General features: G+C 36.8%; 1 protein-coding gene across 3 annotated transcripts in view; it reads left to right on the top strand.

Annotated features, from left to right (window-relative positions):
• Positions 1-21673, top strand: part of ZFR (zinc finger RNA binding protein) — a 46736-nt gene extending 25063 nt beyond the window's left edge. For 2 of the 3 annotated variants that reach the window (XM_056324452.1, XM_056324453.1), the window contains exons 10-20: positions 3896-4015; positions 4995-5140; positions 5509-5671; positions 7314-7519; positions 7754-7904; positions 9349-9490; positions 14432-14529; positions 15350-15445; positions 18284-18395; positions 18506-18603; positions 19331-21673. In XM_056324452.1, the coding sequence (XP_056180427.1) occupies positions 3896-4015; positions 4995-5140; positions 5509-5671; positions 7314-7519; positions 7754-7904; positions 9349-9490; positions 14432-14529; positions 15350-15445; positions 18284-18395; positions 18506-18603; positions 19331-19510 (1512 nt within the window). In that variant the 3' untranslated portion in view covers positions 19511-21673. Of the gene's footprint in view, positions 1-3895; positions 4016-4994; positions 5141-5508; positions 5672-7313; positions 7520-7753; positions 7905-9348; positions 9491-14431; positions 14530-15349; positions 15446-18283; positions 18396-18505; positions 18604-19330 lie in introns of those variants that run through there. The other variant, XM_056324454.1, reaches the window with a different exon arrangement.
• Positions 21674-23659: the final 1986 nt, after the last annotated feature.

Consider the following 23659-nt stretch of genomic DNA (forward strand, 5'->3'; position numbering starts at 1 on the left):
AGGATCTCCTCCCTTGACCTGCTGGCAATACTTTGCCTAATGCAGCCCAGGATGCCAGTGACCTTCTGTGCTGCAAGGGCACGTTGCTGGCTCATGTTCAGCTTGGGTGTCCACCAGGTTTTTTCTGCCAAGCTGCTTTCCAGCTGGTGTCGCCCTGCACACATTGGTGCATGGGGTTGTTCCTCCCTGCGTACAGGACTTTGCACTTCCTCCTGCTCAACTTCATGAGGTTCCTGTCTGCCCAATTCTCCAGCCCATCCAAATCTCTCTTCTCTGGATGTCGGTGCAACCCTCTGGCGTATCAGCCACTCCTCTCAGTTTTGTGTCTTGAGCAAAACTGCTGAGGGTACACTGCCCCATCATCTAGATCATTAACGAAGGTGGTAAACAGAAAAAATGCTAAAATTGGCAAGCTTTTGTTAAAAGTAAAGAAACTTCACTAGCATGGAAAACTGTATCCAGTTCTTAAAACACTGTATTTCCTGTCTTAAGGTACTACTTTGCTTTTCTAGTACCAATAATGCAACTACATTTGAATCTACCATTGTTGCATTTTAGTGGCACACAAAATTTTACATGCAATTCAATACCCCAGAGTTAAGCCCACAACCATCAATCCGTTTTGAGGTTGCATCTACAAAGGACATAACTATACCATTAACAGAAAAAATCCGCCAGGTGCTTGGTTCCTAAAGACATGAATCTGCTGCAGTTTTCAAGTAGCTGACAGACCTCCCTCCTAAAAACTACAAAGGCTCCTCTGATTAGTGAGGCATCTTTCCTCCCCAGTTACTACCTCCAACTACCCAATTATAGCCTCCAACTCCTGTAACGTTGCACACTGTACTTGAATTCCAAACCTGCTGGAACTGCAAGAGTTCACTTTGATATGCCTGTCTAGAAGACTGCAACTTAATGTAAACTCACAGGCGCTGTGGTCTGCTCTGGACTTGAAACCGCTAAAATTGCCTTTACCCGTGAAGGCTCACCAGACTTAGTCATATTCACACTACCTGAAGGCATTTCAAAGTTAACAAATCACTTCTAACAACGCAAGAATCTCCCATCTGTGGCCTGTCTCAAAAGAGCAGGGGCACACATGAACATCACTAAGATGAAACTCAGACAGTTAAAAGACTCCTTACCTTCTTAACAGGAACAAAAATCTTAACACAGGGTTAATTAAATGAGACTATCACATTTGCACACTCTCTGTCCAAACATTTCGCAATGCCCATCTCTCTCCATCATCATCCCCACATTTAAATCAGCCAACTTTAGCGTAAAGGCATAACTATGTCTCTCTCCAGCACTGAATCAAGAATGCTAATGGTCTTCACACATGAAAGACAAGCCGATATGAGGCTGTTCACTTCACACTGAATAGACACACAGCAGTTCAGGTGACCTATGGAGCATGCACACACAAAGAGAGGGCTAGTATCACCAAATTCCACATTTATTCCAGGCTCCTACATAGAAGGATTAACACAATTACTTAAAGAAGTAACAGGCAAAGTTTGCAATGCATGCAGGATTATAACCCTAGGCTCTTAATACCACCACTAGCAGAAGGCACAAACTGTAAGGTATTGCTATAGTCAAAGAAATGTCCTATATTTGGTATTTGCATGGCCTAATGCTTCTCTCATTAAGTCATGGCATTATTACTGGGTAGTGCACACAAAGAATTTTGAATGAGGTGGGCAGCAGGATATTTTATGCAGTGACAACACTGTAAGGAACAAAAATGCTTCCAATCACTTTATTTACAGGTTTAAAAGGAACTTAGCTCTTTTGCTGCCTTTGATTACATATGAAACAAGTTTTCAAATGTGTTTTATGAAAACTAGTATTTCTGACCCAATAAGACAGACATGTACTCCCTTTCCTACCTAGTCAATCCAAGCAACTATACTGCTTACACTGTTAGAACAGCAAATAGGTTATCAGCTCATGAGTTTCCCAAGTCCAAGATCTAACACGTAGGCAGCTACCAATTTGGCCCTTCTAACTGCATCAAGTATCAGTATTCCATGTTAAGACTACAGTCCTTGGACAAATTTTAATCTACCCTTCATGTGAAGGATGAGAGAGTATTTAAATAATCTGCCATGGTCACACGAACTAGAATTACAGGAAGACACAGTGACTTCTGTGCCAGTAGTAGCTTCATCATCTCTCTCAGTGGAGAGCCACCACACTGTGGGAACAGTAACTTGCTGTTTGTGGATGCTGAAATTGTAAGGAACCAGCTGAATGTTTACAAGCCCATGGGGCCTGATGGGATTCATCCCAGAGTCCTGAAGGATCTAAAGGATGTTATGGCTGGACCCCCGTTGCACATCTTGGTCTTGCACAAAGGTCTTGGGAGGTCCCTGTTGACTGGAAGCTAGCCAGTGCTATTCCAATTTACAAATATGGTGTAAGGGAAGACACAGGAAACCACAGACCTTTAACCTCAGTTCCTGGGGAAATTACAGACAACAGCATACTGGGTACTTCCAAAAGTCATTTAAACAAAAATACAATCATCAGGCACAGTCAACACGGGTTCACAAAGGGCAACTCTGGTTTAACTGATTTGATATCCTTCTATGATAAGGTCACCTACCTAGTAGGTGAAGGGAAGTCAGCAGCTGTAGTTTTTCTGGATTTTAATAACTCTTTTGATACTGTCCCTCACAGCAGCCTTCTAAACAAGTTGCTCAACTGTGAGGAGAGCCTGAGGACTCTGGGTTTGTCTAGTTTGGAGAAAAGGAGGCTGAGGTTGACTTCACTGCTCTCTACAGCTTACTGAGGAAGGGACATGGAGAGGGAGGTGCTGATCCCTTGTCCGTGGGATCCAGTGACAGGATGCATGGGAATGGTTCAAAGCAGCACCAGGGTTGGTTCAAACTGGACATCAGGAAGCACTTCTTCACCGAGAGGGTGGTCAGACACTGCAACAGGCTTCCTAGCAAGGTGGTTGATGCCCCAAGCCTGTCAATGTTTCAGAGGCATTTGAACGAGATGACTGTTGCGGATTTCTTCCAACTGAATCTATTCTTTGAAGTTGATCAGAAATTATTTTATTGCCTTTTTTCTGATGCAAAGTTTAGCGGGATGGTGGTTGCGGTGGTGTTTCTGCATGTCTTCAGCTGAATATTTAACAGTTAAATACTTTGAGATATTCTGAGAAAGGTGTGTATCCTAAAAAGGATCACACAGATTCTTTGTGCTTAGGTGAAGTAAGTGCTCAGATCAACACGATGTTGTTCTATATGTTATCCCTAGGAAGCACTGACTGAGATTCCTGTAAAAGTTGCAGCCTAAAGTTCTCCTTATGCAGCAGAATTTTTTACAGCCGTTTTGTCAAGAGAACCCCACAAGCGTCACCAATAATGTGTTACTTTCTGTTACTTGCTATAAAAACTACAGCACCGGGATTTCTAAACAGCATATATCAGAGAACTTAGGTCTTCAACTGCAAGTGTCTGGTTTGCCCTCCCAAAACAACTTGCTATTTCCAGCACTTTTTTAAAACCTACAGATTAGTCTTGTAGCCAGAATTTCTGACAGATTTAGGAGGCTCACCTATGTTTTAAGTGTGCAGATAAACATCCATTTGTTTATCTGTTATCCTGGTTTCTAAGAATGCAATAATTTTATTATTCTATAAACTGTTCATTCAAATACTAGTAACAATCTTAGAGGACTAGTTGCAATATTAAGTCTTTCACAATTGAAAACTGAAGGCTCTTCTTTGCCTTCTTTCAGTTATTGTCTGAACTTTTTTAGCATGTTTTGAGACAGGTAGATGTTATCCAGTGTCACCAAATTAGACCAATTTTTACATTGGCTTTGTTTGGTATTTTTTTTAAAAAGCCAAATATGTTTTAAATTTATTTTCCAGGTAAGAAATGATGAAGGAAAGGTGATCCGCTTTCACTGTAAACTTTGTGAATGCAGTTTTAACGATCCTAATGCCAAGGAAATGCACTTAAAAGGGAGGCGACACAGACTTCAGTATAAGGTTAGTAGAAATGCTAATGCTTCTGTCTGAAAATCTACCAGATGTTAGCTGTCTGATTACACATGCTTACATTTAAAGACTAAAGTAGGTACTCTGAGTAGATAGCAAATATAAAAAGGTAGAGAAATAAATTTTTTAGGGAGTGTAGCTATTAAAGAAGTAATGCAGACTGTGAAACTATTTTGTTGGGTGTTTTTTTTGCTTTGGGCTTTTTAAAACATTTTGGACATTGCTTTCATGCAACCTTTGCAACATTAAAATACGGTACAACACATGCAAGCAGCAGTATGTTCTTTATGTTGTTTACAATAAACTTCAAATAGTTCAAATAGTGCTCTTGTTTTTGGCAGAATTAGCCATATAAACCCTTGGTGGAGACATTTGAGAAACAAGTGTTGCAGATTTTTTTAGTCATGAATGGAGAGACACCTGTACCGACATATGGCGTGCATTTCAATTATTATAAATTATATTGGAAGAATCTGTTGTGGTGACAGGAGATACAGTGGGCTTGCACAATCATGAAAGGGATGAAAGAAGAGAAAAAACTGCCAGAAAATTGTATTCAGTAATTCATGGTTATGTCCCTGTATGAAGGACCCTTTAGGAAGAGGGCATCAGGAGGCACACCGTAGTCAAGGTGAAATGTTTTTTCAGGCTATAGAGAGTCATTGCACTACAGAATTGACCAGGAAATCACTCAGTATTTCATGTAACATTTTAATCTGAAATTGCTTTGTTCTCATATAAGTGAAGAGGGAATTCATGCTATTTTGTAGTATGTTGTTGTTTTTTTCCTCCAAAATACTGGGCACAGATTTTTCTTCTTCAGCTACTCATTCAATGCAATCTAAAAGGGCATTTTACTCACTTTGATTTTTATCATAGCCCAGTAGTGTATGTTAAATATGTCAGAAGAACTCTATAATCTTGAGATGAGAAGAGGAAAAACATTTTATTCATTATTTTTCTGAACTAGAAAAAAGTAAACCCAGACCTACAAGTAGAAGTAAAACCCAGTATTCGAGCAAGAAAAATTCAGGAAGAGAAGATGAGGAAACAGATGCAGAAAGAAGAATACTGGAGAAGGCGAGAAGAGGAAGAACGCTGGAGGATGGAAATGAGGTAATGCATTCTGTTTTATCAATGAATGAGACAAAGCTGCAGTCCAGTTCTTTAAAACTTAACTCTGCTTCTGTAGTTACTTGTTTTGAGAACTCTGTACTGTCTTGTTTTAAATTAACTTGTCATTATCCCTCTGGGGTTTTTGTTTGTTACTGTTCAAGCCCTCTGAGGAATGTAGACTCTTCTGAATTATTTTGCTGAGTTAATTTCAGGCCCACTTTCAAAATAACCATTCATCTTGGTTACCCTCTGGATTTCACTAGTATTTGCTTATGACTGCTAGAAATGAGGACATACAAGAATTTCTTTAGAATGGTTGCAAGTATTAATTGCTATATAAAGAGAACACTTTGATTGATGCGCTTCAGGCGATATGAAGAGGACATGTACTGGAGGAGAATGGAGGAAGAGCAGCATCACTGGGATGACCGTCGCAGAATACCAGATGGAGGATATCCTCATGGTCCTCCTGGACCTTTAGGCCTGCTGGGAGTTAGACCAGGAATGCCTCCTCAGCCCCAAGGACCAGCTGTGAGTTTCTTAATTTGACAAAAAAAATATGAAATCATACTCATCTGGAGGTACAGTTAAGAACTACTAGTTATTCAGTGCTACTTCAGTTGTCTCTGGTGTTTCTTAATAAAGAATTTGGAAAAGTGAGGAAGAAATTATATGCTAATGAAACTGTGCAGGTAGACCTGTCTTCCAAAATAAGTCCACTGAAATGACAGAAGGATGCCTTAAAACCCAATATTGTTTCTTCTGATACACAAGTCACTTGAAACTTGTGTACTACTTTTAATTTTATTTAATTACATTATACACCATTATTTATCTAATTGTGGACAAATGTATGGATAAAAATTGGTTGGATCATTCACTTTCAGAGGATAGTGGTTAGTGGTGGGTCATACTCTACCTGGAAGTCTATAACAAGTGCAGTACCACATGGGTTTATCCTGGGATTTGTCTCATTAGCACCTTATCAATCATCTGAAAGCTGGAGTGAGTGCACACTCAAAAACATTTACAGCTAGCATGAAACTGAATCAGTTTGGGGTGGGGAGAATAGGTGATACCTTTGAGGGCAGGGCTGCCATCCAGAGGGACCTAGGCAGACTGGAGGAATGGACCAGCAGGTACTTCATGGAATTCTGCAAGGACAAATGAGTAATGCTGCACTTGGGAAGGAATAATCCCTTGCACTGATTCAGGCTGGGGAGTGACAGACTGGGTAGCAGCCCAGCTGAAAGTGATCTGGGAATCTTGGCAGATAGCAGACTCAGCAAGGTGCCCTGGCAGCAATGAAAGACAACAGCATCCTGTGTTTTATTAACAGGGGCATAATCAGTAGATGAAGGCAACTTTCATTAGACCCAAAGGCAGCTTTCATTAGACGTAAAATGCAATACTACATTCAGTTTTGGGCTTTCCAGTCCAAGAAAGATACTATAAACCATAGCAGGTTCAGTGTGGGGCTATCAGGATGATCAGGGATCTGGAACACGTGGACTGAGGAATCTGGACTTGTTCAGCCTGGAGAAGAACTCTTCAGTGTTAATAGCCTGTTAATACCTGTGCATTGTAAAGACAATGGAGCCAGGCTCTTTACAGCCTTAAGAGGCTGAGATAAGTCAGCTTAAACTGAGACAGAACAGGAACGGATTTTTTTCATACAGATGTTATGCAGACTCCATCTTTGGTGGTTTTCAAGAACCAGCTGGATGAAAGCCCTGAGCAACATGATGTAGTCTCATGGCTGACCATGGTTTGCACAGGAGGTTGGACTAGAGGACCTCCTGAGGTCTCTTGCTATTTGAATTGGTCTGTGATTCTATGAAAGCAATCATGGATACTTGATTTTGCAGCAGTATGCAAGTATTTCCTGGTTGATGGACAATAGATATTTATGTTGGGGAGATACGTTTGATCCTGGGATTTCATAGTTTGTTTAATTTTTATACATTTCATGTTTTTTTCAGACATGATTGATTGTGACTGTTCTAAGTTAAGGACATTTCCCATTTTGTTACACTTCATGTTTTGTTACATTTCAGCAATTTGAGGTTTGAATATTCTGTTTTTTAGCCACATGTTTGGGTTTTGGTCACTTACCATTTGTGAACTTGAAAGTGCACCCAGATTTCAAAAATATGCTTTTTCATCTGTTCAGCCTCTACGCCGCCCTGACTCCTCTGATGACCGCTATGTGATGACCAAACATGCTGCTATATATCCAACAGAGGAGGAACTTCAAGCAGTCCAGAAAATTGTTTCTATTACTGAGCGTGCTTTGAAGCTTGTTTCTGACAACATGACTGATCATGAAAAAAGCAAGAACAAAGAGGGAGATGACAAAAAGGATGGCAGTAAAGACAGGTATTTTTTTAAATTACTTTTCCAGAATTTCCTATTTTCTTTTTCTGAGATTTTTCCCCACGCTGTTATCAGTGCTTTCAGGGATTCTCTTCTCTTTGAATTTTGATATGGTATGTGTCACTATGGCCTCAAGGGTATGTGGAATATGCCTATTTTATTTTGCTTTTCTATCTTCAGTATTAGCTTTAAGGTTTTTACATTCCTTTAAATGCAACTTTTAACTGTAATTCACAGATCTTTGAAAGGAGTTTTACGGGTAGGTGTTTTGGCTAAAGGTTTGCTACTCCGTGGAGACCGAAACGTCAATCTTGTTTTGCTATGTGCTGAGAAGCCTTCAAAGACATTACTCAGTCGTATAGCTGAAAGTCTTCCCAAACAACTTGCAGTAAGTAAATTTAGACTTTTGGATTTGAATTTTTGTAAAAATACTATAAAAATCTGTCCTCAAGTCAGATGTCTGCAGAGCTCACAGTGCCACATTTCATAGCCCAGGTTCAGTTTCTTCCCATTTTCAGAGTGTTTCCATCTGAATTCAGGGACTATGCTGCATGTTTTGCTTTCTGTATATTGCGTCCATACACATGTCTAGGTGTTTACGCTAGCAGGGTAGTATCAATCATCGTTTAATCAAATTTATTTAATTGGGAAATAGAAATGAACAGAAGAAAGACTATTATCCAGTTACCAGGAGCACTAGAGGTAATTTGTGCAGTGTTACAGGAAGCTTGGTGCCTGAGGGACAAAGTTCTCCATTAATACGAGTCTGTCTGTACTTATATCTTGTTTCCAATTTATATGTGTGAATGCCTTGCAGTTCCATAGTTAGTTAACTAAAGTCTTGTGTGTGGGTTTTTTCTTTTAATTTGGCCCTTGAAAAAACCCAACAAAAACAAACCTCAAAGTACATGCAGTACCATTCAGCAGAATTAGTATAAACCACTTGCTGTATTTCCACAAGAAATGACAGTATAGAATAAAATCTCTATTCTGTGCTGAACAAAGCCTGTCTGCCTTCGTTATAGAATGCTTGTCATAGCATTAGTAGTTAAATACTGTCTGGTAAAATGTTCAGCAGAATCAGTGGAATGCTAGAAGCTTTAGCAGGATCACATTGATTAGAAAATCTTGAGTTTGCGCTTGTTTGAAGTAACAGAATAAAAGAAAATTTAAACACTGCATATCTTGGTTTGGCTTTGTGGAGAAGTCACTTATCCCTTCAGTTTCTGGAAGAAGGTGAGAGGTGCCTACAGTTTCCTTTTGGGGTGATTTAGAATTATTTTAAATCTAGTTGCAAGAAGCAGTTCAGAATAACCACCTTGTTAGTTATGTTTACGTTCTTTTTTTCCCCTGGTGTTTATCTTGCCCTTTGTTCTTAGCATGTTGTGACAGCCACATATATAGTGTACCTCGCAGTACCCATCCTGTAACTGCAACCTGAAGACCAACCACTGCATCTTTGTGCTTTTCAAAGGCTGTTACAATGAGAAGCATATCCAGCTGACATTTTAAGTGGCACTGAGGCTTTGTCTCGGACACTGTCAATTCTTGTTATGCAACTTGTACATGAATTTCCTTTCTGGGTAGTTGTTGTTTTTTTTTTTCTTCTGCATGCTTGGTGATTTGGAAGCAGTATGCAAGTCCATATATATATATATATATGTATATATCTTAATTGTGTATACTGTGGTTTCTTTGCATACAGACGTATCTCCTTCATGTAATCATATTGTTTCTGTCTTTCTGTTAAAAAGACTATGTTGAAATCCATTTTCTTTCCCATACCTTTATTGGCCACATGCTAACAGAAATTTCTGTTTCTTGATATTTAGGTAATAAGTCCTGAGAAATATGATATCAAGTGTGCAGTCCCAGAAGCAGCAATAATTTTAAATTCATGTGTGGAGCCCAAAATGCAAGTTACTATCACACTGACATCTCCAGTTATTCGGGAAGAGAACATGAGGGATGGAGGTTGGGAAGCTGTTAAAGATGTTACTTCTTTCTCACCCCCCTTTTTTTTTTTATTGTTTATCTGTTCTGCTTAAGATGGCATTAAGGTCCTGGAAGGCAACATGCTGGCATATGTGTTTGATTGAAATAAGTCTTGGTAAAGAACAGTTGGTTAAAATAAATGTTTATATGATGCGTTTATTTAATTTTTAAAATTTCTAACTTCATGTCCAACCTCAGCTTTCTGGAAAAGGTACAAGCTTGATGATTTTTTCCCCTCTTCTAAAATTATGTGGAAAACTAAGTATTTTATAGCAAGTGGCTATAAACTGGCTTTCTAGAGCAGCCTTATCCTGAGAGAAGTATTTTATAGCTTTAGAAAAAATCAAATCCCAAACTGGATCAGTATTACCATCATTTACACATTCCAAATAGCAGTGTCACGTAAAATGCTCTTTTATAATACTTTTGATGGTAACAGTACTTCTAACTTTAAAAGACAATGCAATTTTTTTCCAGCTCTCTGAGGTTGCTTTTTGGTCTGGAGTGCTTTTTGAGTATATATTTAGGCTCTTGGTATTACAATCAGTCTTCTATCCAACTGGCAAACCCAGACTAGTACAATAAGAAATGGCTTTGTTGTTGAACTGAAGCAGAAGGTGGAGCTTGTAAATCAATTTACATTTCTGAAGTTCAGTTTCTCTGGTGCCAGCAGTGTTGCTTTAGGGTCTGTTCTGTAACACTTTCAAAGTTCCAAAAGCTTTTAAGCCAACAAGCATGATTAATGTCTGCAGTACATTGGTTCTTTTTGTTTACGGGTCAGATAAAATTAACTTTTGTTTCCTTTTAATCCTGTATTTTCATAGTTGAAACATAGGCAAACAGGGTTCTGGTGTTTGACAGTGAACCTACAAATAGGAAATCTGAGCCTAATTTAACACTTATTATATGCAGGTTGAAAAATTGTATGTGTGTATGTATACATGTGCTTGTGTATATACGTATTTATATAAGCCACGGAGGTTTTTTATTTCATCTCATCATTACATGTCCTCTAAAATACTTGAGGTTTTTATACTGCATTAGTAAATGTCCTGTAGCTGTGACTAGGGCATTGTAAGCAAGCTGTGTTAACAAAGTCGTCCTGCATAATCAGAAGGAAAAATTTCAAGATGCATTCTCTGGTTTGGATGACTTCTGAAGAGTTTTTAAGAGTGCCTTGTACATGACTTTTTGGCTGTGCATATTATTTCTAGCTATAAAGGCTTTGTACATGTACTGGCACACCCAACCGATTGTACTTGTTTTTTGACAATCTAAGTGTAACATGACTCTTGGTTTGTCTGTGCTGAATCCAACTACACATATTATTTAAGTTTATAAAGAATACTTTAAAAGATTTGATTATTAAATTAGATTAACGATTAAATGAAGTTAACGTTAAACCCCATGTTTATTTCTTAATGTACTGTGCAAAATTTTGATACTGATTTCTGCCACAATACTCAATTTCAATGAAGTGGTTTCTGGCCTAATATTCTATGATGTGGACTGAAAATAAAATACATCTCAAATTACTACCATCAATCCCTTGATTTATGCCACCTAAAGGAAACAAATCTGTATTTTTGTCTGACCCACACTTGAGTTAAAATTTATCGTTGTGAGTTTATTCACTGCTGAATGCAGTACTGCCTCTAGGCAAGCAAAATCAAGTTAGATTTATCTTCAAGACACTGAGCAGTGTAATATGGATGTGCAGAAAAGTTCACTGTTGAAACTAGAGCAAATAGAGTACTGAATTGCAAATTATTGCAGCAAAGAAGGCCTTATTACGAAGACTGCTGTTTATTTGCTGCCGAGTAATAGTATATGTTTGTGGTTTTCCTTACTGCAGCTTCTCATGCTCTGTGTCTTACAATGGTTTAAAGTTTTCATTTTCTTTAGCCTGCTTGGGGAGCTAGTTCAGGTGATAAGGAAGGCTTTACCGGAAGAATGAGTTTGAGTAAAGATGAGACTGAGACTTGCACGTGGAGTAGAATCATGTTTGAAGTGTCATAACCCCATTACATGATAAAAGGCTAAAAAAATAAATACAGTGAAATAAAATTGTTAACCGCATAGCTACTGTTTCTTACAGTATTGTGCGTTTGACAGTTTACCAAATCTGACATATTCAAAGTGCTCTTAACCCCTGCTGTGGAATCTTTCCTTCAGCAAACAAAGTGTACATACTTATAAACGCATATATGTGTGCGCGTGTGTCTTTTTTTATCCTTAGCTAACAGCCCCGGTCCAAAGCCTTCTAGCAGAGGGACTTGATTCCTGTCAGGGGTTGCTGCCAGGACATCGGAAGGATTTTTGACCAAGGTTTTCTAAAGCTCAGTGTCACACCTGCCATGCTTTACGAAGGAGGGGGTTTGGATGCATAGTCCTAGCATCTACTGTTACTTTGTGTTTTGGTTTGGTTTTTTTTTCTTTTTGTCTTTGTCTTTCTCCTAGAATTAAGCAGTGTTCACACTAGTCTTGAAATAGTTGGCTGGGTAAAATGTATTTTACATAATAAAACATCAAAATTGATCTACCTGTTAACTTTTAATGAAGAAGTAGTGTGGACACAGCATGTCTAACTGAAGATTAACCCCTTATATTTAGGCTAGTAATAAGCTGCATAGGGTAAGAATTCATGCTTGCTTTTGTAAATTAATTCAGTTTTTTGTCTTAGCTTAACAGAGTGGTAGGTTAGGCATCTGGATTTAGTTAAATAGTCTTTAAGGGGTTAATCCTGAAATGTGAAACAGATGCAAAAATCCACAGATTAAGTATTACAAGAGTATCTTTGATAAGTTTTTTCAATGTATTATTCTCGGTGCAATAGGTGCCTTCGCAACTTCTTTCAGAGTTGACTTTCAGTCTCTTTAAGTTCCAAGGGTATGCATATACCTGTTAGTAGCACATTTTAGATCAACATTTCCAGCACTAAGATTCTCTTCTGTGCATTAAAACTAATTTTTTAGTAAAATTATTTTCCAAATCTTAAGTTTTCAGAGCTAGAAGTAATTGGAATTTCAAATTATGTAATGAATTATTGTGCTAAAAGTTTGCACAGTGTCACCTATTTGCATATTAGTTTTAGAAGAATGTAAACAATTGGCTGATTAGGCTACTGGGCCCAACAACCCATATTTTTATTTTTAATTTCTCGGTCTTACTTTGCCACTTTTTTCCTGCTGTGGGTTTTCTCTAAATGTATTCCTTGTCTCTTATATCCCAGCTGTACTCGTTTCATCAGTTATCTTACCTGGCACCTCTTGTGTAGGTTTGGGTCTGAAGATTTTTTCAGTTTGGTTTTGTTTTATGTGAAAGGAAACACCACTTTAAATGTCATTTGCTCTGTAAAAGCCTTGTTAGTGCACATTTTTGTCTTTCCACTTTAACATATAGCCATATGTTGGAATATCTGTGTGAGAAGATACCTGTGTTCTTCTCAGATTCGTTCTTATTTTGAAATCCCTCCCCCTTTTAGCCCTGTGCAGAGCAATGGGACTATCCTATAAAAAATGTTCGAATCTGAATGTAGTACTTCAGATTAAATTTAATTATTATATTGCAAAGTTGTACCACCATGTTCATTCATGGCTTTTGACGTCTTGGTATAGTAAATTATCCTGCTATTTATTTCACATTTTTATAAAATAGGTGGTTTCAGAGCTGTCTTTATGCAGCTTCTCTAAAAGCTTCTCATTTCAGGCATGTATTATGAGTCTTAATACACCTTTTTTTCTTAAAATTTTATTTTATTCTCTGATTTACCTAAATTTATATCTTGCTGGATTAAACTGTATTGTTCCATACAGCCAGCTTCTGTGAAATGAGTGCCATCGAGTGAGGGCTTTTTGCTTTGTCTTGTCTGGTATATCACCAGTTATGCTACCAATAAACTTTATCACTAGTCACAATAGCCATTTTCATAATTAGTAAAACAAAGACCTTTTAAAGCTGGTTACTGCCTTATATCTGTGCAATTTTTAGGTAACCTGAGGATACCGTTTCACATTGTTCAGTGGTTTCAGTTTCATTGATCCAAACACTTCCGAAAGGGACTGTGGTCTCTTCCGTTTCAGTAACAAAGCAATCAGCTTGGTAATTGAATCCTTCTCTGAACATTTAAATACACAAAAGCTGCTATATTTTCTTTATCTTTCAGACGTTCTCTTTAAACTGTTCCTTGCTTTTCTTTCTCCTGCTGAATCTCCAGCAAAGCAGTCCCTTTTCAGATCCTTCCTTGGCTCCTGAATGATACTGGAGCACATGCATTATGGGCCGAGGAATTTTATTTGTATGAGTAAGAGAGAGGGCACTAGAAAGTAGTAGAACTCTCTAGTACTGAAGAAGACTTCACATTCCTTTAGCCAGGTTTTTAAAGCAAAATAATTCCAAGTTTAAAGTATGGTAAAAATAACTTCATTACTAAACATCTAGTGCTTTTGTTATGCTTAGTTTTTCTTGTAAGAGTAGGTCCCAAATAATACATGACCATTAAAATTTACAAGAAACCTAAGTCTGAATATTTCTACTTGGTTAAAGTGGATTTTTGTGTTCCTTCTGTCTTGTGTTCTCTGTGCTGGTGCACTGTGTCCAACCATCCTTCCTTTAGTATTTAATTTTAGGGGATATGTGTTTTTTCTGGTGTTAGCTTAAATAAAGAAATACTACGCATTGCATAATCTGCAATGCATTTGAAAATAATCTCAGAGCTAAAGTATAATATGCTCTTGATCTTCATATTGGGTTGATGCCCTAATCCTAATTGAATGGCTTTTGTTGAACATTTACGTTTGTTGTTCAAGGGTTTAAATTTCAAATGGCATGTGTGACATTGAAGCTACTTTAAGGAAGTGTCTTGCTCACCTGGTCAAACACCCATTCCTCACTGCATTTTGCCAATTCAATCCATTTTAGATGTAACCTCGGGTATGGTGAAAGACCCACCGGACGTCTTGGACAGGCAAAAATGCCTTGACGCTCTGGCTGCTCTACGCCACGCTAAGTGGTTCCAGGTTCGGAACATCATTTTACTTTCTTCTTGTAGCCTTATGAGAGATTAGTTCAGTTGCAATATAAATGTTTAATTGTGTGAAAACACTCAGCGTTGTTCATGCTAATAATACTTAATATTTTTCGGGTCCCTAAATTTAAACGTAGAAGTTCGAGTATGGAGGAACTGCTTTATGCAGTTATTGCTCATTTGACATGATTTTTTTTTCTGGTCATTGAGAAGGCGACATTGAAAGCTTGACTCGCTTGGGGTGATCATATGTTGTATATTTGTTATATATTCCATAAGGCTGCAGAGTAACTTTGCTTTAAATAATGGAATATGTGTTTAAAGCTTTGTGTTTAGATTTAAGACTTTATTTCATATTTCTTTAAGTGCATTAAGTGTAGGGAATGAAAGGTGAGAAGCAACTGTTTGGTTTAGTGACTTTGCAGTCTGGCAAAGGCACAATAAAGAAACCAAACAGATTCCCTTGACCTTTCAGTCTCTATACCTATTTCTTAAATCTTTACTTTATCCTTTTTATTTCTAATATAGAAAGACACTGTATTTACTGTTACAAGTGAATATAGGTCAAAGTGTACAGGGGATCAAGAAATGTTATTCTTGTATAACCTGTGCACTTTGACTTCTACCACCTTAAATTACTAACCCTGTATAAAATACTGCTGTAAATGGCAGCTCATGGAATAAAGTTGTAGAATTATTTGTTTCAATCTTGTATCCGAGCTTCCATTGAACAGTGGTGTTTTAGTCTTTCAACAAGTCCTATTTGCTGTAAGTGCTGGGATTAATTAATTTGATTTTGTATTGCTCTCAAGGCTAGAGCTAATGGTCTCCAGTCCTGTGTGATTATCATACGCATTCTTCGTGACCTCTGTCAGCGGGTTCCAACTTGGTCTGATTTTCCAAGCTGGGTGAGTAATGTTCTTTTGAATGAGTGCTTTTAATACACTTGATACTGCCAGTAAAGAATAGGGAGGTGTTACTACAGTTTTTAAATGTAGACTTTTTCAAGAAGTAATGTAAGGAATTGAGGGCCGAGGTTTTTTGGTTTATTTTCCCAACAAATAATCCAGATTCCCTCTAAAAATTTAATTTTCTCGGGTTTTGTCATTTGGAGCTGGGTTTTCTTTTTTTTGCCCCAGAAGGAATTTTTTTGTTCTTTTGCATTCTTTGTCGATAGTATTCTTATTCTAGGTTTTAGCATTTTTTCCTTTACTTGGTATAAAATAATCTATTTTTTTTCTAACCACCTACTCTGAATTGCTTGGAGTTTACTGAAACTTACTTAAAAAAATTTCAGCTGTACTCGTATAGTTCTGTGCTAACAGAAAGGCTGCTTGAAAGAGTAAATCACAGTAATTCCTGTGATTAATATGCCCCTTCTGCAATATCAGATACCACAGTACTTCAGTACAGCGTGGTATTGCATCACCGTTAGCATTGTAATCAGTGTCACTTAAACCTCTACGTTATCTGTGAAACGTATTGTAGTAAACTTAGCTTTGACTGTTTTGTTTCACAGACTAAATCCTGTTGCACTGTGCTGCTTCCTTTTCAGTTGTGGCAGCGAGAGCACTAACATTGTCAAGACAGTTTGAACAGTTGGCATTATTTCAATGAAAAATGTTTTACAACTGTACTAAGTTTGCAGTCAATTTTTTTAAAATTACTTCTGATAGTATTTATTGCATCTGGAAAAAAATGTTGGGCAGCTATTTCTGCTTTTTAAATATTTAAATTAAGAAAAAGTACTACCAGTTACATTTCATGAAAGATAACAGTGTACAAATATAGCTTAAAAGATGCAAAGAGGTATATGAATGCCCTCTTAATATGACTGCCATGCTGAGCTGCCAAAGAATAAGCCATGGCATACCTTTAGAAAAGCCTCCTTAGAACTATTGCAACACACAGCAAACGTGTAGATAAGAGCAAAGAATATTGTTTATTTCTCACGTTACCTGTTCTAAGGCACATCCTGGAGGGAAGAGATGTGTGAGGCAGTGTGTCAGGCCTAGCTGTGTCTCAGTTCTCACCAAAAGTGATTCCTGATTTGCTCCCAGTACCTAATGCATTGTCAGTGACATGAATCAACATTGAAGTCTGTATAGTCAGCTGTTCTTTTGGCCCGTTGGCAAAGTCTTACTAATAAAAACAATGACAGAACAAAAATGGTGATTTTATATATATTTTCTGCTAGTCATAGGTGGAATTTCATAGATTGAAGAAATTGTATTTTTCTGGGTACAGAACTTCTAACCTGTGTGCTAGAAGCCTGTTACAAAACAGAGTTGCCAGAGCTTTTAAAAAAGAACCTAAGCAGTTTTAAAATAGAAGAAGTCTAAATGTGGGCATTAGTAGCACCCTCTTTATGTACCTAAAAATAAAAACTAAATTAGAGGAATTTTGTCAAGTTCCTACAAGTTAGAAGGAACTATTATTCAAAGTCAGCTTTTTTCAAACTTGAAATCCAGCCTTTCATGCACACACACACACTAGGGCATCATAATTCAAATTTTCCTAGGATTAAGTTGTAGGCTTTAGTGTATTGTATGAGGATCCAAAAGAACTAGACTTGAATAAATGCAAAAACACGATCTGCTGGGTTTTTTCCCTGCTGTATTTTGCTACATACTTGAAAACCAAATTACTTTTGCTAAATCCTGAGTGATCCAGTGGGAGTATGGAAATACCATGCTTAAGAATTGACATTTGTCAGTTAAGTGAAGCTAAAATAAAAAGGAACGGGCACCCTTGGTGCAGGATTGTAATCAACATTGCCTATAGTTACTTGCATGCATCAGAATAGGCATTTACTCCTAGAAAGTAAAATTAAAAGGCAACATTTGAATGACTGTAAACTCAGTGGGAAGGGGAAGGACCAAACACCAAACCCCCAGAAAAACCACCAAAACCCAACACACATGCACATTGTATGAGAATTAAAATTGACAAAGAGGAAACATCCATTTAATGCTGAAAAAAACCAAAGGAAAGCTGTTTACTTTTGCAAATAACTTTTATAGGTTTGTCTGGAAAAAACTGTCTAATAAAAGTAAGCTATGGAAATATTCACAGGAAATAAAGATCTAAAATAAAGCTAATAATTTTAAACCATTTTAACTAATATGACATATAAAATTTACTAAACCTGTTTATCATCAAGGGGTTTTTACACTTGGCTAACATATGAATTAGTGTTAGCGTACATCCAGGACAAAACTTGCTGTGAACTTCAGTTTTGCTAAACTGAAGAACTACTAACCACTTAAATGCTAAACAATCACTAAATTTTTGATGCTTTATGTTTCCATGCTGTGGAAAAAAATACATATTTCTACAGCATCCCATTAATTTCATTAGGTATACTGTGTGTGCTTTACTCATGTGACTGACAGGTTCAGGTGACCTACCACGTTTCATACTCTTTCAAACAATGTCAAACAAGTTGTCTATCTGCATGTAGGCTCCTACTGTATAAATTTCTACAAAACTGTTGAACAACTTGTAATGAGAAGTAGCATATCGGTATCATACTCAGTGTTAGTCTTGCACCAGCTTTCTTTTTATTAAACTTTATGAAATACCGGGGTTTTCTTTTTTTTTCCCATTTTATCTGAAAGCGTTTTATGATGATTAATGTTCTTCAGAATTCCAGATTCAAAAGTTCTGTATTGAACAACAGTAGGAGCTTTTTTCTGTTTTAATCTGTCTTCTAAATTGGCTGGATTTTCTTATTGTTGGTTTAGGCTATGGAGTTGCTTGTGGAAAAAGCCATTAGCAGCGCTACAGGGCCACAGAGTCCTGGGGATGCACTGAGAAGAGTTTTTGAGTGTATATCTTCTGGCATCATCCTTAAAGGCAAGTTGCATTTGATTGGTGTCTGTATACTTATGCTTAACTAATGTAAAATCTGTAATCTTGATTGAAATAAGGTGGAGATGTGCTACTAATTAACCTGACCATTGCAGGTGGTCCTGGCCTTCTGGACCCTTGTGAAAAAGATCCCTTTGATACACTTGCTGTAATGACAGACCAGCAACGAGAGGATATTACTTCGAGTGCACAGGTCAGGAAGCACGTGTGTGTAGCTAAATTTGATTAATGGTTTTGGTGGTTTTTGGTTTGTGTTTGTTTTTTTTTTAAATGGAGCTATATATATGGACATGAATTTTCCTTTCTTAGAATACAGTCCAATCTTAACAGTCTTAAGCTAGGCAATGAACACATCACAACAGAGGATGTATGACTGTTCATTTTTGCCCTAAAGTGAACATATTTTTCTGAAAAGTTTGAAGCACTCCCAACTATGTGTGTCTGTAAAGGTGCTCACTCTACAGACCATGTTACTAGATACAGAACTGCCTTGACATGTAATATTTTATGAATAAATCTTTGTGGGTGTAGTTTTCAATATTTATTATATCCACATACAGTACTGACCATTCACACTTGCATCTTAAGAGGTTACTGCCCCTGCCTCTTCATTTGATCCTATTGCTAAAGATAACTAACATGTAATGGGACGTGTGACAAGCCTTGGCTGCTTCAGTGCAAGTCCAGCAGCTAAAACACGTGTGCATTATTTTTAAGCTAAGATGATGTACTTTGTATAGAAGCAGTAAATGTGACATACATGTTTTATTATGTTGATTTTGTTGGGGGAAGGAAGAGGGGATAGTGAGAGCTAAAGATATCATCATACACTGTTAATGTTCTTCATTAATTGCTTGACAAAGTACTGAAAATTGATGTTTGTTTCTAACAGAAATACCTTCTTTCTACCCTTTTTCTAGTTTGCACTGAGACTCCTTGCATTCCGTCAAATACACAAAGTTTTAGGAATGGATCCATTACCACAGATGAATCAACGCTTCAACATCCATAATAATCGTAAAAGGAGAAGGGACAGTGATGGGGTTGATGGTTTTGAAGCGGAGGGGAAAAAAGACAAAAAAGATTATGATAACTTCTAAAATGTTTGTCATCACTGCTATAATGGAAGGTGATAAAAACTCCATTTGTTGCCTTGCTTTTACTTCATTCATAATAATGTCTGTTTAAAACATCCAAAACCAACTTAGGAATTAGATATTGAAGAGAAAAACCTAGCTCTTCTGTGAGATTATGAATATTTTAATGGATGTACTGTACCAGACAAATTATGGATGGAAAGACTGCAAATGGAAACTCTGTTGTTGAAAGAAAAAGTTTCCCTCATTGCATTTTCTTTAAATGTGTTGCTACCTTCTAACTTTTTTTGTCTTTTATTAACAAGTATGTTGTCTTCTTGACTGTATTTAATGCAGCATTTGTGCTTCTGTTGCGAAGTGTATTGATTTTTTATTTAGAAGTTTTTTGTTTGCCTTTGACACTAGTTGTATAAGTTACTTTGTGTTAGGTAGTATAAACTGTTCCCCTCCCAATTAATACTTTACAGAACTTTTTTTTGTAAAGTGAGACTGCAGGATTATGTTTTTTTTCTAAATGTGAGGGAGTTACAGCATATAATTATCCTGCCATTTGAGTGCTCAGAATTAAATGTTTTTGCCAATCTTGTGGCATTTGTCCCCTTAGTGTGATATAACGGTGTAATTAAGACAAATTTGTGTTAATCTAATCAAGTTTGCTGTTAGTTGTGCATTAGCAGTATAAAAGCTAATATATACAGTATGGTCTTTCAACAGTTCTAAAGCAGCTGCATAATTGATCAAAGTTTTGCATGATGTTTTGGTTAATAGAAGGGCTTTTAAAACTATTATTTTAGGTTAAATGCGTAGGCCTTTGTATGATTGACTTGGTGACATAGCAAGGCCAAAAAATAACTTTCTGAATTTCTTTTCTCAACATAAAAACAAAAGTGGGAATTTCCCGTTTAGACAAAGTTAGTCATTTTCTTTTCAGTCAACTCTGTTGATGCGATATTAATGCCTCTCAGCCCTTAAAATAAATGTTTGTCATATCAGTGCCTGTGAGGTTATTCCTTATAGCTATTCCTGTATGAACTCTCTGTGATTTTCTTTTCAATAATTCAAACTTTAAAAGTGAAGTATTACTGAAAAAGTGAAGGTTATCAAAGAAAAAACCCAGAAAATTATTTGATGTGGCCATAGTGTATGCTTATGTCTCTTTCAAAAAGCTAAATATAGCAGTGGTGTAAGTAAAGTTACATCACACTGTTGTTGTATGCTTTAATACACAGGTGTGATGTGTTGTCACAGCACTACAGTGGAATACAGAAATAAAAACTAAAATTTATTAAATTACTAAAATTCATTATACACTGGAGACTGAAGTTTCAATCTGTTCTGTATGTATTATGCTTTGTTGCAAACCCATAAAACACAGATTAACATAGACTAACATTCCGGTACCTACTTTATCAATGGCTGTAGGAAAGTATCGCACATTACGAAGATCATTTGTTATTTATGGTACCATTCATTTAAAAATCCTTTTGTTCCATTTTGAGATCGAATTTATCTTTGACCTTTTTAATAAGTAACTCTTGGAGTCGGGGGGATGCTTCTCTTAGCAACACCTTTTGCTACCAGCATGGCCCTATGGAATAAAAATACAATGTTTTAGAAGAACAGAGGGAATCTAAAGAATCAATTCAGAAAATTTGATACAGTGTTCTTTAATCATCAGAGTGCAATTTCTAAAGGAGTGATTATTAGTGGTTAGCAAATAAAGGAAAAGTTTTCTCATTGTAGGAAAAATTTCTTACTTCAGAAATTTAGGAAGCAGAAATGTTTTGAAGTTATTTTAAAAAAAGATTACACTAGTTTCTGTTGTCCAGCCTTCACGCATACCTCCAAGTATATGCTTGTTCTTAGTCTTTTTTTAAGAGGGTATCTTGCTGCCACAGTGTCTAGTTAGTCATTACTATTTATTTTGAAAGCTACAGGTGCTATTCGTGTGGCTATTCAACTCCATACCAAAGTTTCTTTCATCGTAAAGCAAACTTGTCTGTTCAGGCACGTGACCCTAAAATTTAGGATTAAAAAGGTCAAAGATGTATTTGGATTTCCTGTATTTTTGTTATACTGGCTTTGAACTCCTAACCTGTTTCTGGATCTTTTGAAATACTGTACATTTAAAGTGATTCCACATTAAATATGAAGCTGTGACCATGATTTTTGTGCTGTGGTGAAGCGTGAATTTTCAGTTCATTTCTGGGTTTCTTGCTCATTTTAATGGGCTATTTTAGGTAATTTCTGACTCTTGTTAGCTGGAGAGGAATGGAAAAACAAGGTTTTAAGAAGCACATAGCTAGCTTTGACTTTAAATATTACACTGAGCACTTAGGAAGACAAAAATGAGACCAAGTAATCAATTTATGAACAAGTAATCATTTTAATATCCTGTGTCTTGGTAATGCTAGTAGTTTACTAATAAGTAGTGTTTGCCTTTTTTATTCAGCAATTCTATGTTAAATATCAAAAGCCCAAACACCTTAGTCGTCATACATAAAAGAGAAGGGTACACAGCAAGAGTTTTCCCCTCAGTGCTCACCTTAGAGGAACAGTTGGTGAAAATGTGAGCTGTTCTGTTTTGAAGCTTTTTCAAACTTTACTTGTCTGCCTAGTTTATAAGTGTGTCGTCCTGTCTGTGAGCAGTGTGGTTTCACATGGGTTCCTGTACAGAGGCACTGCTGGAAATTAAAGTCTATTGGATGTAGTCCATCGATTTCGTGCCCTTTATGGAATTCTAGATAAATTGTTAGAGCTATTGAATGTGGTGGGTTCATTTGCTGCTTCTATTTTTAGACCTATTTCACTACTCAGAAGTGATTTAATATTACTTAAAGTTCTTTTACGTAGCAAATTTCTGAGAGTTGGAATTAACTTTAAATATTCCTACAACAATTTGCATGCAGGTTTAACATTCTTGTTGCTGGTTGAGTCTCTGCTGATCATTTGTACGTTAAGTATTGACACAATGCCAAATTAATTTCTTTATTAAGCAATTAAGACTTATTTGGGCTAGCCAAATGGATTTTAATATCATAGTATGAATAACAGAGGAGGGGGGAAGTAGTAGACACAATTTGCAATCTGTTTTTTTCCCCACTGATTATATTGTAGGTTTACAAAGTACAGTGATAGATTGAACACACACATCTATTTTCCTTCTGTTTGTTTTGGGTTTTTTTCTCTGACAGCTGTAAGCCAAAGAGCTTTCTAACCAAAAAGGCTAGCAAATTAAATTTGTACTGAGAGTTTCTTTTTTAAATCCTCTCAAGAGTTCTTTTTTTCCTTCATCATGGTGTTTCTCAGCCCTTTTAAAATGAAACAGAAACCTCATCTTTTGGGAATAAAAAAAACAACCAAGGAGTGTCATCTGCAGAGTTACCACCATGGTTTTGATTTATATCCAAATAAAAATCAGGCTTCATTCTGTAAATATCTCCTTAATTCTTATTTCTCCCATTTTGTTCAACTTTCTCATTTGGATTATGAAAATGTGCATATATATCTGTAGTACTGAAAGAAGTATTCAGGGTTTTTTTCTTCAACTGCTTTCTGGTGTTTTGCAGTTTCCATTTTAAGAAATGCTGCCCTAGTAATACTGGCCAAGTGAGAAGTTCCTGACAGAATCACCTAAAGGTCATTGTCTTTTGTGGGTACATGACTGGCAGTTGCTGTGGTTCTTTATCCCGCACAGTGCACGCATTCCCATTTAACATAGCCTTAACACACCTGCATTAGCAAGTGTCATCATTAGGTAATCTTCTTTAACGTGTCTGTTTTCTTAAACTATTTTGCAGAGCCATGGCCATTAATATTTATTCTGAAGCCAGTAATTCGTTTGTTGCAGAGTAGTCTGAAGCCTATCAGCTTTTGGAGGCTCAGTCTAGCTTTAATATTTTCACGTGTATTCTACATCAATCCTATTTCAGGTTGATATCCTAAATCCAAAGAAGCTTAGAATGGCACCAAGGAACTTCTGTGGATTTTTGAAGTTTCCTATATTCAAAAATCTTAAGATTGCAGAACGGAATAGCTGACCAAGAAAAAATAAAGTTTTTTCTGCAGTAAAAGGTTAACATTAAAAGGGGGAGACAAAAGCCTCTTGTTTCTGTGTGAGAATCACAAACCTTGCTCCTGAAGTAAGCTTTT

This window comes from Falco biarmicus, chromosome Z (assembly GCF_023638135.1).
Source record: "Falco biarmicus isolate bFalBia1 chromosome Z, bFalBia1.pri, whole genome shotgun sequence".
In the NCBI taxonomy this organism is placed as follows: Eukaryota; Metazoa; Chordata; class Aves; order Falconiformes; family Falconidae; genus Falco; species Falco biarmicus.